This window comes from Amphiura filiformis, chromosome 2 (genome assembly GCF_039555335.1).
Source record: "Amphiura filiformis chromosome 2, Afil_fr2py, whole genome shotgun sequence".
In the NCBI taxonomy this organism is placed as follows: Eukaryota; Metazoa; Echinodermata; class Ophiuroidea; order Amphilepidida; family Amphiuridae; genus Amphiura; species Amphiura filiformis.
Window position 1 is genome coordinate 64,558,617 of NC_092629.1, and position 14,719 is coordinate 64,573,335.

Consider the following 14,719-nt stretch of genomic DNA (forward strand, 5'->3'; position numbering starts at 1 on the left):
ACACTCATGAGGAAGTAAAAAAATCTGTAAATTGGTATTAGCTACAAAATAATTTCAATTTAAACAAAGTATGGGGAATCCCAGATATTATTGACATGGGCGTTGTTGAAAAGATAAGTGAGTAATGAAACACATATTTTTATGGTTATATATTTCCTTAATTTTAATTACTGTGTAAACGCACTGTTGTATAAAATAAATGTTAAAAAGTAATTAATAGAAACTGAAAAAAATAAAACTTTGATTATATACCATTTCAATTACTCATTTGTATTGTGAAAATAAAATAGATATAAAAATAATTCAGTGTGTCTATTGTTAAAGCTGATTAAACAAGTATCGTTAACTACGATTTGTCCAACGAAAGTTACAGGTCAATGACTAGTCTCAATGGCAAAGGCATTTTCTCATAATAAATACCAAGGTCACCCAAAACCACAAATAGCATATAACAATGCCAATTGGCGATGAACTCCTGATGCATTGAATGGCTCTCTTTGGGTACCAGGGTTGCCATATATACCCCCTATCCACATAATTGGGCTTGATTTGAGTTGCTAAAGTCACGCGTTTGCCACTTTGTAAGTAATGCAATTCAACATTGAAGTCACGTGATTAAATTTCTCCTATATCAATTGGGCGATATAGGAATAGCATTTGAGTAATATTTTGTCAAGAGAATAGTGTTTTATCCCAACACTGTGGTACGTTTGGGCAACACTGCCTTTAAATTCCAAAACGTATACCAGAGTAATGGGCAGACTTGTTATGAGAAAGTAAAGAATATACAACTTTTAAATCGGATTCAGCTTCAACATATCCATACAAGGTGAGTGTTTGCTTGTGGAATGCAATGTATAACATAATGTGCTGATTGAATAACAGTATTATCAAAAATAAGATGGCGGTCCTAAATAGGACGTTCACGGATATCTTCGTGACCTTGAGTACACAGTGCAATGCCGCTTATTATGACCAGTTTAGTTGCAATTATTGAATTTTAATGGTAATGTGATTTTGAATTTCTTATTGGATTGAAAGTTGTCAGATCAGGGCTAATTAGCAGTTACAGTACGATTAAGGTACATTTGGACTATGTGTGCCTAAACGCGAAGTAGGTGGTTTCATATGAGGTAAATGTGCTTGGTTCAGAATGGTATTTAGAATATCAAATGAAAGTTCATACCTGTATCTACGGGCAACTGCAAGTGAAACGATGTTATCCTTTCGTTCATCTAACTCGTTTATTTACACACTCCAAGTATGAATGCAACATTAAATTGTATAACCCCCCCCATTTTCGTACGGTCCCAGAAGTATGAAAGTTTGTAAATTTTTTATCTTTTGACATAGTATGTCATCCAAATTGCCTTTTATTCACATTAAATACACTATAAATATTATAACAACAAAAGTTATTGCACTGCACATAATCTATATATAATAGTAGATGTTATAAAACCAATTTACATACATGTATATTATAAGAAAATCAAACAAATAATTTAAGCAAAATGACAGAGCCAAGAACGGACACGGAAGTCATCCAATTAACTGTTCATCTGCGATCAACTAGCTAAAGACATCGCATACCAAACCTCTCATACGAAGTTCCTGCCTAAAGAGGAACAGAAGACAAGGATGATCCCCGTATCTGAATTTGCCAATGCACATTTTGCCAACACATATAACATAATTGATATATTTTGACCGATCACTGGTAATGTCATTATGATAATTAAATAAAACATTTTCAACAGAAAGCCTAAAGTTCTTACCAAGCCTTTGTGTAATAACCCTGTTAGCAAATTCCCAAATAGGAGTGGTCTTATTACAATGAAAAAAGAAGTGCTCTGGATGATCAACAGCATTACAGGAATTGCACACATTTGTATCTTCTTTCCCCATTTTACATAATAAAACTTTTGTAGGATAAATGTTATGAATAATTTTCCAATTAAGTGAAATAAGTCTGGCCTCACTGGTACAACATGGTATTGAACCCCAAATCTTTTCCCAATCAAAATTGTAATTGGGGAATCTTCTACACCAATAGTTCATACAAATTGGTGGAACATAAATCTTATCAACCATGGCAAGTCTAAAAACTTTGAAGAACAGGCTTCTATAGGGACTGCATTAAAGACAATTGCTTCAGTCCTAATTTGGTCTAGAATTGGTGCATTCTTCCAATCATTCGGCAGAGCATTGCAAAGAGCGAAGTACTGAAAAGAATGTTGCCAGTGCGCGGAATGCGGTGCCTAAAATACTCAAGTGAGTAGATTGAACCATCATCATCAAAAAGATCTTTTATAAAAATAAAGCCAGCTTCAATCCAGTCTCTATAGAAAAGTGTTTTCTTGTTAACAGTTACAGCATCATTGTTCCAAATGATTTGATTGTAGTAATCAGATATGTCAGCTTTATTTGAAGTACATTTAGTATTGAACCAGACTTTAAACATGTTGTTATAAAAAAACAGGAAAGGTGTCAATAACATTCTTGCATACAGTGTTGATTTGGTTGAAGCTACAATTACAATTAAACACATTCATACCCAAACCAAACTTGTTGACATAGTAAAGTGGAATGTTCTTCCAGCAAGCAGGACTAGAATTGTTTAGTTTTTTGATCCAAGACATCTTTAAGGCTGAGTTCACATAGAAGTATACGGTATACGGTATTCGCTATACGAAATACGCTCATTCGTTCAGGCTGAGTTCATATAGGAGTATACTATGTGAACTCAGCCTGGTCGAATGAGCGTATTTCGTATAGCGAATAGCGAGTATGTCAGTTTACCCATTTTCTTCGTCTTATCAAATGCTTGTAACTTTACTTCTTGAGGTCACATTGCATTCAATGAGGTGTCATAATGTGCAGAATTAGATAGTGCATCTATTAAAAAATGAATTTGCCCACATATGGTTTAGGTTTTTAAAATTTGGACGGTATACGCATGCACTAAAATCGAACACGCGCGATTCCCACTATACTATACTAAACGCAGGTATACGGCCTTTTCGAATAGCTCTTATGTGACCCGGTACTATGAAATTACCTTGCTCGATTTAATCTATACGCGTGCACCTGCAAAACGTGCATCGTATACCCGAATAGTATACTTCTATGCGATCGTAGCCTTATGTGACCCGGTACTATGATATTGCCTTGCTCGATTTAACTATATACGCGTGCACCTGTAAAACGTGCACCGTATACCCGAATAGTATACTTCTATGTGAACGCAGCCTACAGCATTGAAAAACATCTCAACCTGAAATATGTTTATACCACCTCTTTCATAATCTGCAATAATGGTGTTCCGCTTCACCGCTTCCACTCTATTCCAAATAAATTTAAAAACATAGTGTTTAATTTCTTTACAACTCTCTCAGGAAGGTCTACAACTGGAGCAATGTATGAAAGTTGTGAAGCCAACAATGTTTTCACGATCAAGTTTCTACCAACCATTGATAGGCCTCGCATCTTCCATGCACGGATTGAACACTCGATCTTATTCATTTTATCCTCCCAATTACAAGACAAATGATTTATTGAGATACTTGGGGAGAAATACACACCAAGGATTTTAACAGTGTTATTTGGCGCTAATTTCCAGTTAACATTTCCGATGCCGAAATTATTATTTTTCTAGGACCCAATCCATACGGCATCACTTTTGGCATGATTTACTGAAAGACCAGATAATCTTGAAAAGTTATCAAATACATCCATAACCGTTTTAACACATTCAGGGTATTTTACAAAAATGGTAGTATCATCTGCAAAAGTAGAGATGCGAATTTCTTTACGCTCATAGTTCTCAAATGGTAAAGTAATACCCTGTATTTGCTTGGATTGACGAATTTTACAAGCGAGCAACTCCACACTAAGGACGAAGATCAAAGGCGAAATCGGACAACCCTGACGTACTGGTACGCCACAATTTACATCAAAGGAACTTGAGATGTGACCATTATTAATAATACAATTAGTGGTATTGGAAAAAAATATCTGAAATCCATTTTCTGAACATTGAACCAAAATTCAAATTTCTGAGTGCATAAAATATAAAGTCACGTTCTATACTGTCGAATGCTTTTTTAAAATCAATACACATCATAACACCAGGTAAATTATTATTATCAACATATCTTAAAACATCTTCAATAAGGCGGATATTTTCGTGTGTACTTCTACCCTTAACAAAACCATTCTGATCAGTATTCACAACAGACTGAAGAATGTGTTTAATACGAGCAGCCAATGCTTTAGTGGCTATCTTATAATCAATATTCAACAAAGCAATTGGACGCCAGTTATTAAGGGAATCCCGGGGAAGCCCTTAACCAGGGCTACGACACTCAGCTCATTTGCATGGCATAATTACCCGTCTCCTCCGCAGCCAATTTGGTTTCGCTCCATCGAAATCAAGCTGGCCACGGAGGAGACTACCCTCCTTTGTGTTTGTTCATTTGTGTATGGAGAGCCATTATTGGAGTCTATAATGACTTAGGCTACGCTCTCAGCTAGAGTCCGACGCTGCATTGTACTAGAAATACCTTTTCTGTGAAATCGCTATAGAGCCAACCGGGAACACGTATTCGTTTTGAAAATATTACATTAAAAATAGTATCACCCTTGTGGCCCCCGTGCAGTGGAAAACCTTAATTATTTCATTAAAAAGAAATGAAAATAACAAACAACACGGATCTACCTGTGCACCTATAAAATGGGCACAGCAATTTGTCTCAAATATGAGTGAATTTTAAGAATTATACGGGATATGATGAACATTGACCTGACGCCATGATAGCAGGATCTATTAGTCGTTTTATATACAATGTATATACCGTATTGTCATAATACCAATATTTGTCATAATATATAATGAATAATATTTAGCAACGTAAACGTGCAGTTCATATGCACAAACGAATACTGATCTTTATGATATTCAGGTTTTTGTACATCACATATAACATTAGACTGCGGAACTCAGTCCTCAATGATAGTCAGTCATTTATCTTTTGGTCGTTATATGACTATCATTTGAGGGACTGAGTTGTTATAATATATCTTCCGAGGTGCAATTTCAGACAATAGCTGGGGATTAGTGGGGCAGAGGTTATCTATTGAATCCTTTCATGACCACTGAAGCATAGTCAAGTCTCCCAAGGACACTCGGCACAAATTGAAAGACCATCACAAAAGAATGCATGCATGTCAGGTCATCGACACCAATTTGGTGTTTGTTATGACACAAATTTTGTGTCTGTTATGCACCTCGAAATATGTACCTTAAAGTCTGTATCTAATATAACATGTCACATAGGAGGTCATACGTGTTGACCTTCATCTATTGTTTTGTTCAACTGTGTATGGAGAGGATTAACGCCATTAGTATTAGGGCGTAGTTCAGTGAACTCACCGGATTGCTATTCCAAGTCCTTTGATAATACAGATAATATGTATTAATGGGTCGAGGCGATTGCATTGAAAAACCTAATAAATTATTCATAACCGTTACGTAATCAATCGATAGTGCGGACGCTTTTCATTTGCAAACCACCAAAATTCGTGATCTTTTAGCGTTGAAAAGAAACCACGTGAATAGAGTGCCCTCTCAAGAATAGGTTCTCTGTGCCTTTACCTTTAGGCTGCGATCACATAGAAGTATACTATTCGGGTATACGGTGCACGTTTTACAGGTGCACGCGTATATAGTTAAATCGAGCAAGGCAATTTCATAGTACCGGGTCACATAAGGCTACGATCGCATAGAAGTATACTATTCGGGTATACGATGCACGTTTTGCAGGTGCACGCGTATAGATTAAATCGAGCAAGGTAATTTCATAGTACCGGGTCACATAAGAGCTATTCGAAAAGGCCGTATACCTGCGTATAGTATAGTATAGTGGGAATCGCGCATGTTCGATTTTAGTGCAGCGTATACCGTCCAAATTTTAAAAACCTAAACCATATGTGGGCAAATTCATTTTTTTAATAGATGCGCTATCTAATTCTGCACATTATGACACCTCATTGAATGCAATGTGACCTCAAGAAGTAAAGTTACAAGCATTTGATTAGACGAAGAAAATGGGTAAACTGACAACTCGCTATTCGCTGTAAGAAATACGCTCATTCGATCAGGCTGAGTTCACATAGTATACTCCTATATGAACTCAGCCTGAATGAATGAGTGTATTTCGTATAGCGAATACCGTATACCGTATACTTCTATGTGAACTCAGCCTTATGAATGAGGGAGATTATGCCACGATTCTGACAGGTGGTAAGTGACCCAGAAAGATACGCATCATTAAGCGCCGTAACAACAATGGGACCAATCTTTGGCCAAAAGTGCTGATAGAACTCTACCGTGAGACCATCATAGCCAGGGCTTTTATTTTTTGCCATAGAATTGAGCGCGCCTACACATTCTTCTGCTGTCAAGATACCCTCACAGCTTTCACTCTGTTCATTAGTCAGAGTAGGAAAAATTGTATCTCGAAAAAACTCATCCAATTCTATTTCAGACACATCAACTTTGCTTTTAAACAAATCAGAAAAATAGACAACCTCTTCATTTAAAATAACAGATTGATCAGTTGTCATCACACCATTACTACACTGAAGTTTGTTGATTGACTTCTTAGAAGCATTTTTTCTCCAAATTCAGAAAATATTTAGTACATTTCTCACCTTCTTCAATCCATTTCTCTTTAGATCTTATTTGTAACCCTTTCATAAAATGACTGTACATAACTTCATACTCCAGTTTACAAGCATTATACTGCAATTTCAGGTTCTCATCATCCGTCTGATTGATGCAATTTTCATAAAGCTTTTGTAGTTTACATTCAATTTGCTTTAGCGCACTCATCCTCTGCTTTTGTGAGCCTTTTGCAAAATCAATTGTAAAACACCGGATTTTAGTTTTACATAAGTCCCAGAAATGTTTAGGGGACAATACATCACCATAATCAACAACACATTCATCAATAAGTTTGTTAATGCCATCAGTCTGCCGCCTGGACAACCAATTCTTTAGAAATGCTTAGTCGCGCTAAAAGTCGATCGATACATGTAAAAATCAGCACAATTCAGAGATACACCTTTTTGCTATGAAATTAATTTTCTCGGTCAAATATAAAGCAATATTTTTTTTTTCTTCAGTAATGTCAGTTAAAAACTTGGTGCTTGAATATACATTTTTTTTAAAATCCTGGTGTTAAAATTAAGCATCAAATTGTGTCTTTTAGTGTGATATTTTTGATTTTTATAGGCCTTGAATTCGCCTGCGAGCTTTTTACGGAATTCATGTTTTAGCGTCTCAAACTAACATAGTTTGCTAAAGAAAGATATTTCCCACCTCTGTAAAGCACATCGTGTGGGTCTATATGTTATAGTTTTGTCAGAATTTCCGTTTTTGTTTTACCCTTTTTCCATTTATACTCCGAAAATGTCAAACTAAGTAAAAGTAGGCAATGGTGAGTACTTTTATCTCGAGAGCAACCAGTAGAAATAGTCGATATTTCCTTTGTTGTTATCCAGGTCAATTTTTCATTGAAAGCAAATTGCCCGACCAGCGATTAAATCCCCAATTGGGTGTTCTGGTTAAACATGATCAGTAGGAGCGCTATAGGTCTGGGAATTTCTTTGCTATATTGAAGTTCTGGCAACACTATAGCCATGCCGGTATTCCTATTAAACCCAGGGATATCGATCCAAAATGCTAGTACTAGCCTTTAGATTTCACGTGTTGATTTAGAAATTTTTTCAGCCGACAGTGAAAGATGGTGAAATCAAAACGGAAATTCTGACAAAACTATGATATATAGCTCACGGTGATGTGCTTTAGAAAGTTGGGGAAAATCGTTCATTAGCGAACTATATTACTTTGAAAAGCTAAAAGGTTGATCCAAGAAAAAGCTCGCGGGCCGAGCTGAAGCCTATAAAAATCGAATATCTTACACTAAATGACTGAATTTCAGGCCTAAGTTTAACACCAGGATTTTTAAAAAATCAGTATCAAGCATTATAGTTTTTCCAGCCATTTACTGAAAAAATGAAAATTATTGCTTTTCATTTGGCTGAGAAAAAAATTTTTACACTGTAAAGGTGTAACTCAAAATTTTGCTCATTTCAACACCAATTTTGATCGTTTGTATTGCCTCATTAAATGACTGAGTGAGCCTTGCAGAACAAAAGAATCGGTTGTGCAGGTAGCTGACTGCCATGGTCGTAATCAGCATTTTGTAACCATGTATTGTTCAGTTTCCAATAACCATTACCTTTCACAATATCATTGTGACAAATAGTTAAAAATACAGCTAAATGGTCTGATCTAGGTGCAGATATGATATCAATTTTTCTCACTGTGTGCTCAATAGCATTAGGAATAAACCAATAGTCAAGTGTGCACTTAACTGGAGGAGATTTTTGTGTCCAGGTGAATCTTTTTTTATCACCATTCCTTAGCCTCCAAATATCATTTAACTCATAATCATCCAACATTGTTTTAATAATATCAGAACAAGCACGATTAGGAATATTACCACCTATTTTGTCTAACAGTGGGTTCAGGACAGTGTTGAAGTCACCACCCAAAATTGTGTGACCCCCTACACTCTATTTATCAATAATATTGCGCACATGCTCAAAGAATAATTTTCTATCTGGAATATCATTAGGTGCATACACATTCCACAAATTGTAATTGACATCATTAATAGAAAGATTTATACCAAGTATTCTACCTTCATTATCAGCATAGATTTTTCAACATCAGTTGGTAAATCAAATTTATTAGAAATACCAATCAAAATACCTTTACTATGATTTGTACCTGTACTACTATAAAAGGTACCATTGTATTCTTTTTCCCAGGTATCAATATCATTTTGACAGCAATAGACTTCCTGTAGAAAACAGACTTCACATTGCTTGGTGTTCAACCAGTGAAAAATGGTCTTGCGTTTTTTCTGGTTTCGCAAACCACGAACATTAAATGTAACAAGATTAAACATGATAAATGCATAAAGATATTGAGTTCATCAGTTAAAACAAACATACAAACATAATATTGTGAAAAACTACTGTACAGAGGAGTTTCCTGGTTCTGTGCAGGCACTTTCCTGAATTTTACTTGAACTAGAACCCCCTTATCCTCCTGCGATAACCGTTCTCGCCTGTCTCTTTTATCCGGTTGTTTAGAGTCTGCTGATGCCGGAGACAGGTTTTTACGTTTATTTGAGGCAAGCGTTTGCGAGGCCGTAGGCCTACCGTAGTCTTTCATTGAGGATTGCCTCGTTTTATTTGATGTACCGGCTGTGGTATTAGGAGGAGGGTTCTTTTTATTTACTGGTACTTTTGATTTCTTTTTACCACCTTTCTTCTTAGGTTTAGTATTTTGCTCAGACAACGATGGGAAATCATCTTCATTTTCCTCGCTTACAACATCAAAGTTCAGTAGGGCCTTTACCTTGTTTAAAAGTTCTGGCGATTTACTGCTATCATGCTGCAGACAGTGGTCGATCAGCTCTTGCGCTAACGCTGAAGCTTCTGCTACTTTGTCGCCTTTACCAGCAGGTCTTGTTGCTTTTGGAGTTTGCAGGTCTTGATCTTGATCAACGGCACCGCTACATTCAAAACTCTTGTGTCCATAATTGGAACATTTGAAACATTTAGGACCCTTTGCCAGGTCTGGACACCGCTGCTTCACATGACCTACAACACCACAATGGTAACATTTTGGCTTGGGCTTCACAGGGCACGATGATATGGTGTGACCTGTACCATGGCAATATCTGCAATTGGCCTTGGTTTGTCCATTGTAATATAGGACAACTTCTACATCAGTCAAAGATTTTGGATCCAGTGGATCTGGTATTGCCATCTTTGAATATCTGGGTTGTTCTTCAAGTATCTTGCTAACAAAACAGTATCTATGTCCAGTTAACAGGTGTGCAAATTCATTGTTTTCACCTTTTTCTTTACTCTTATGGCGAAAGATAGGGCTAGCGAGGGTAGCAAAAACACCAACCCAACTTTCAACCTCAGCATCAGGAACATTCTGTGGAATGCCGTGAATACTTAGTCTTTCTTGGGGTGTGTAGACTGGGCGGCAGAAAAATCTGATATTTGAAGTGATTTCTCTTTCAATTCCACACTGCCAGCAGCTAATACACGGGCTTTGGCTTGAATAGATCTGAGGTTGACAATCCAAAACGGCTGTGCACCCGACATGTATTGCACCCTAAAATGTCTTTAGCACTTAAGAAACCATCTTCTTCTGTATTAGCGGCGGCAAGTATAGCCGAAGCTACCTCGCATTCACTCACACGTATAAAGCGTGGTATATTGATACGCACCCATATTTTAATGTCTTTTATCAAGTCAGCTGTGTCACTGTTCGTTGTACTTACGGTCGGCGCCATATTTAAATTGACAGTATAGCGATGACACCACACACGATAAAATCCCAAAATATCTCGTAAATCCTTGACTTGGAAAAGTAAACACAATGTTCACTGAAATCTATAGATGTTCCGTGGAGTATAAATCAAGGTTTTATTAACAGATGGATTCGTTAACACGGTGAAATAATGTGATATTTAATAGCGTATATCCACAACACGTATCAACTATACAAGTGACCTCTGACCTCCGGTCAATGGTAAATGGTGTTTTATATACGTCAGTGGAAAATTATGTGTAAGATTTGGATTAGTGTACAATTACTAACCGTTCAGCACAAAGTAATGTTATGCAGTGTATTGCTGTGTCATGTTCTTACTTCTACTAAATAGTCGATATATGTCGTTTATTTATGATGTTACGAAGCAACCATAGTATGGAATAAAGGATTTGTTACGCTTGAGTGACCGTAAACTATTCTTTCTTTGGCGGCAGTTTTGAAGACAATTATTGAGGTGTGTGAGTTTTCATCATTTGAAATGTCGGCAGAGAAGGATTTTTCATAAAAGTATAAAGAAGGTTCGTCCTTAGTGTCACAGCATGCATTAATGTCCACAGTATACGGCAAACCCACAGCTACGTAACGAAGAAGATTAAAATTTACTGCGGAAGATCCTTGCGGAAGTTATATCCTCTGTAATAATGACATACAATTAAAAATTGTGGTAAAAGTCACATGAAAAGTATGTTTTTCAACCTTAATATCTGATGTCATATTGAAATGTTTTACCGCTTTCCATTGTTTAGAGCAATAAAGACCGGCTCCAACCGGATAGAACACCCCGGAACCGGTGGTTGACCGCTGGTTGAGTTTTGATTTCATCCCTTGTTGTGTTTTCTTTTTTTCATTTCTGATTCAGATACATTAAAATGGGTGCTTCAGTTGCTGTTGACAGACTGGATGATAGCAATATTGTCACCCATGAAAGTATTGGTGTAGGTGCATTTGGATCAGTCAGCCGTGTTTCATTTAAAAAGCCATACAAAGGATACAAAGAAGCTGCCAGCAAGACAGTAGTTTATGAGATAGGAAGGAGAGAGGTTGAAATCATGAGCCAACTACGTCATCCAAATATAGTTAACTTACTAGGAATTTGTGAAATTGTAACTACTCACTGTATTATAATGGAATATGCACCTAATGGATCACTGCATGATTATCTAAAAGATCCATCAAAACCTCTCCCATATGAGCTGCAGAAAAAGTGGGCAACAGAATCGGCACTTGCACTCAAGTATCTCCATGGACTTGACTTCCTGCATAGGGACATTAAGCCTCAAAATTGCCTTCTCTTTCAAGACGACCTCTTGAAATTGTGTGATTTTGGTCTTGCACGTGAGATAGAAGAGTCTCAGACGACATCCAGCATGAAAGGAACCTATCGCTACATGGCACCAGAAATACATGTAGGGAATGAGCGTGGAAGGGCTGTCTACTCAAAACCAGCTGATATATGGGCATATGGGATGCTGCTACTAGAGATCTGTACAAGGAAACAACCATTTCAACACTTGGAATGGCACAGAGTGATCTTTGAAGTTGGCAGTGGAGCAAAACCATCCATACCTGAAGGCTGCCCTAAAGATTTGTCAGATATCATGCAGCAGTGTTGGAAAAGTAACCCTAAACAACGATCTACTATTGAGTCAATTGTAGCTGGTATGTAAAACATTTTGTTATTGTAAAGAAGTACAACGAGGCGAAGAGTAATATTTATTTTAGAAGATAGCTGAACTTTTTTGAATGCTATGCTCAGTTTAATAGTAACGTTGTAAAAGTAAGGAGTTTTGACTGCTTGCACGATTAATAGCACCAGCGTTTTATCGACCAGTATGAAAAGAGCAGCTCGTCAATTATATATACTTTCCCGAAGTTCTTACCTACTTCACTAACTCGATCTATGTCGAGTTATGATTATGCGATTATGATCACATTGTAATACGTCTCTGATATCAGATGTCCCTTTGCGACCTTGAAATGATCTTCCTAATTATGTCAAGTCAAGTTAAAACAATATTTTCATTTCTCACATTGCTAGTTTTGGCGCGAGAAAACCAACAATTTTATGAAAAGGGAATTATAACAATAGTTGATAAATGGGTAATAACAAATCATAATAGTTCATGACATTATACTTTTCCTAGAATTGCATGGCTACTGGTCATTGAAGAGTGAAATCTGTCGCGAACATGAAGGAAACAACTTGAGTGTTATCGTATCGCCTGCTGTCCCAATGGAGATATGGTCACGTCTGTTAATGATCAACTTTATCTACTTGATGGTTATGGCAAATGCAAAACGCAACTGTTATCAACTGAGACAGATTCTGAAAGGCAAATAGGTCATGTTTGTAACATATGTGTATCCCCACAAGGATACATCGTTGTTGTAAGTAAGTTATGTAGATTTGTCCATGTGTTTTCTGCAGAAGGGGCATATATGCACTGCTTCACACCTGCAAGCAAAACATCCCTTGGGTGGAAGTGTCTTGCCGTAGATAGAAAAGGACAGTTATTGGTTGGTGATAGGGAGAGGAATAATATCACAATCCATACATGTCCAGATGGTAGGGTAGTCAAGAAGATCAAATGCCATTCAATTGGTTATAATCGAAATATGGTTGTCAATAGCAAGAATCAAATCCTGATTCATTCCTATTCAGCCGATCCAGTGTGTTGTAAGGTAGTAGCAATAGATTACTCAGGTAATGAAATATTCAGCTCCACACATAACACTGACGACGATATGACAGGATGCAAGGTAGTATCACTTGGGATAGTGTGTGATGACAATGATAACATTTATGTTACTGTTGCTGTAGATGACGTAGAGAGTACGGGTCACATTCATGCATACAGTCCAAAGGGTGATTTCCTACAATGCATAGCCAAAGGATTGTATAAACCCTATGATTTGTCAATGACACATGATGGATCACTGGTGGTTGCTAATGAGACATCGATCTTAAAATACCACCAGCAATAAAACTATGAAACGTCTCCTTCTTATGCAAATGTCCAGGTACCAAGAACGTGGCTTTTTAGCTTTATAGTCACTCCATGCATGATGCATTGTTCATTAAAATATTCCGGATGGTATGGACAAAAGTTGCGTACCGCAATGGCGTGCACAGGATTTGACGACTAAGGGGGCATTTTGTTACTCTTACCGTTTTAAGGGTTACGTCTTGTTATTCCGAAGGACCGTTATTCCGAATTTACAACAAGGTTCATTACTCCGTTGATCCCAGGGCTGTCAACTCTCACGCAATGGCCGTGAGTCTCACGCATTGGGTCACTTTCTCACGGTCTCACGCCAAGGTAGTATAATCTTACGCCAAGGTAGTAAAGCTCACGCAAAAAGCTGGAAAATGAGTAAAATCTCACGCATCGTCATGAATAATTTGTTGCTCCTAGCCCCCCCCCTCCGCTTTTCACATTCTCGAGCGCCGTGGCTCAAATAATCATGGTACAAAATGAACATTGGAGTCGGCAAATCCCGTACGTCTTTGTCTCACGCCAAGCATTTCCAAAAAGTTGACAGCCCTGGTTGATCCTGTTGTTAATTTGGAGTAATGACCCTTGGGAATAATGAACATGCTGAATAATGATCCTTCGGAATAACGGTCCTTCGGAATAACTGTCTGTTCCCGATGTTTGAAGTGGGCGCGGAATCGGTCAATTTGGCACCCATAGCCTGTCAGGATCCAGGGACCGTACCCTTTTGCGCGCGCCACTGGCGTACCGTATTGTGCACGTGTACCCAAATATCAATTAATCCTTAACTCCCTCTAGGGCTTGGTCGGAGATGCCCTATGTGTTACATGCCACCGTTCGCTACAAGGGAGGCATGCAGCTTGTAGGGTTTTGTAGGATTCTGGGCGAAGTGGTTTAGGTAGCATGCTGAAGAAAAGGGTGGTTGTCGTAGGTGTGGATGCGATATCGCCAGCATGTAGTTTTGGCCAGGAGAGGGTTACTGATGGTTAGTTATGGCATGGGCTGGCAACTAATGGGTCCATGTTACAACCTTTGCCTTTAAATATGCCCCATGATCATCATACCAGTGCTATAAAAAGTTAGTTTTATGGTAGTCACTTTTTAACCATACCCATATACTCTATGATGAAAGACATAAAATGATTAATTCGCGTCTGACGTCACTATCAATCAAATCCCCTACGATCCTTGATCTGTCAATAGCGCCTAAAAGGAAGGCCGATTTATTTGG

At 37.6% G+C, this 14,719-nt stretch overlaps 1 protein-coding gene across 1 annotated transcript; it reads left to right on the plus strand.

Moving 5' to 3' along the window:
- The first annotated feature begins 660 nt into the window (after positions 1-660).
- LOC140146534 (mitogen-activated protein kinase kinase kinase 7-like) lies at positions 661-12,963 on the plus strand. Its single transcript, XM_072168413.1, has 3 exons — positions 661-829; positions 11,352-12,151; positions 12,637-12,963. Exons 2-3 carry the CDS (start codon positions 11,362-11,364, stop codon positions 12,831-12,833), a joined length of 987 nt encoding a protein of 328 aa, XP_072024514.1. The 5' UTR covers positions 661-829; positions 11,352-11,361; the 3' UTR covers positions 12,834-12,963.
- The last annotated feature ends 1,756 nt before the right edge of the window (positions 12,964-14,719 follow it).

What these genes read in the sequence shown, in the direction of transcription:
- LOC140146534 (XM_072168413.1), top strand. Translation starts at nt 11,362, where the DNA reads ATGGGTGCTTCAGTTGCTGTTGACAGACTGGATGATAGCAATATTGTC. An exon ending in TATTGAGTCAATTGTAGCTG is followed by an intron (nt 12,152 to 12,636) that starts GTATGTAAAACA and finishes TACTTTTCCTAG; the next exon opens with AATTGCATGGCTACTGGTCA.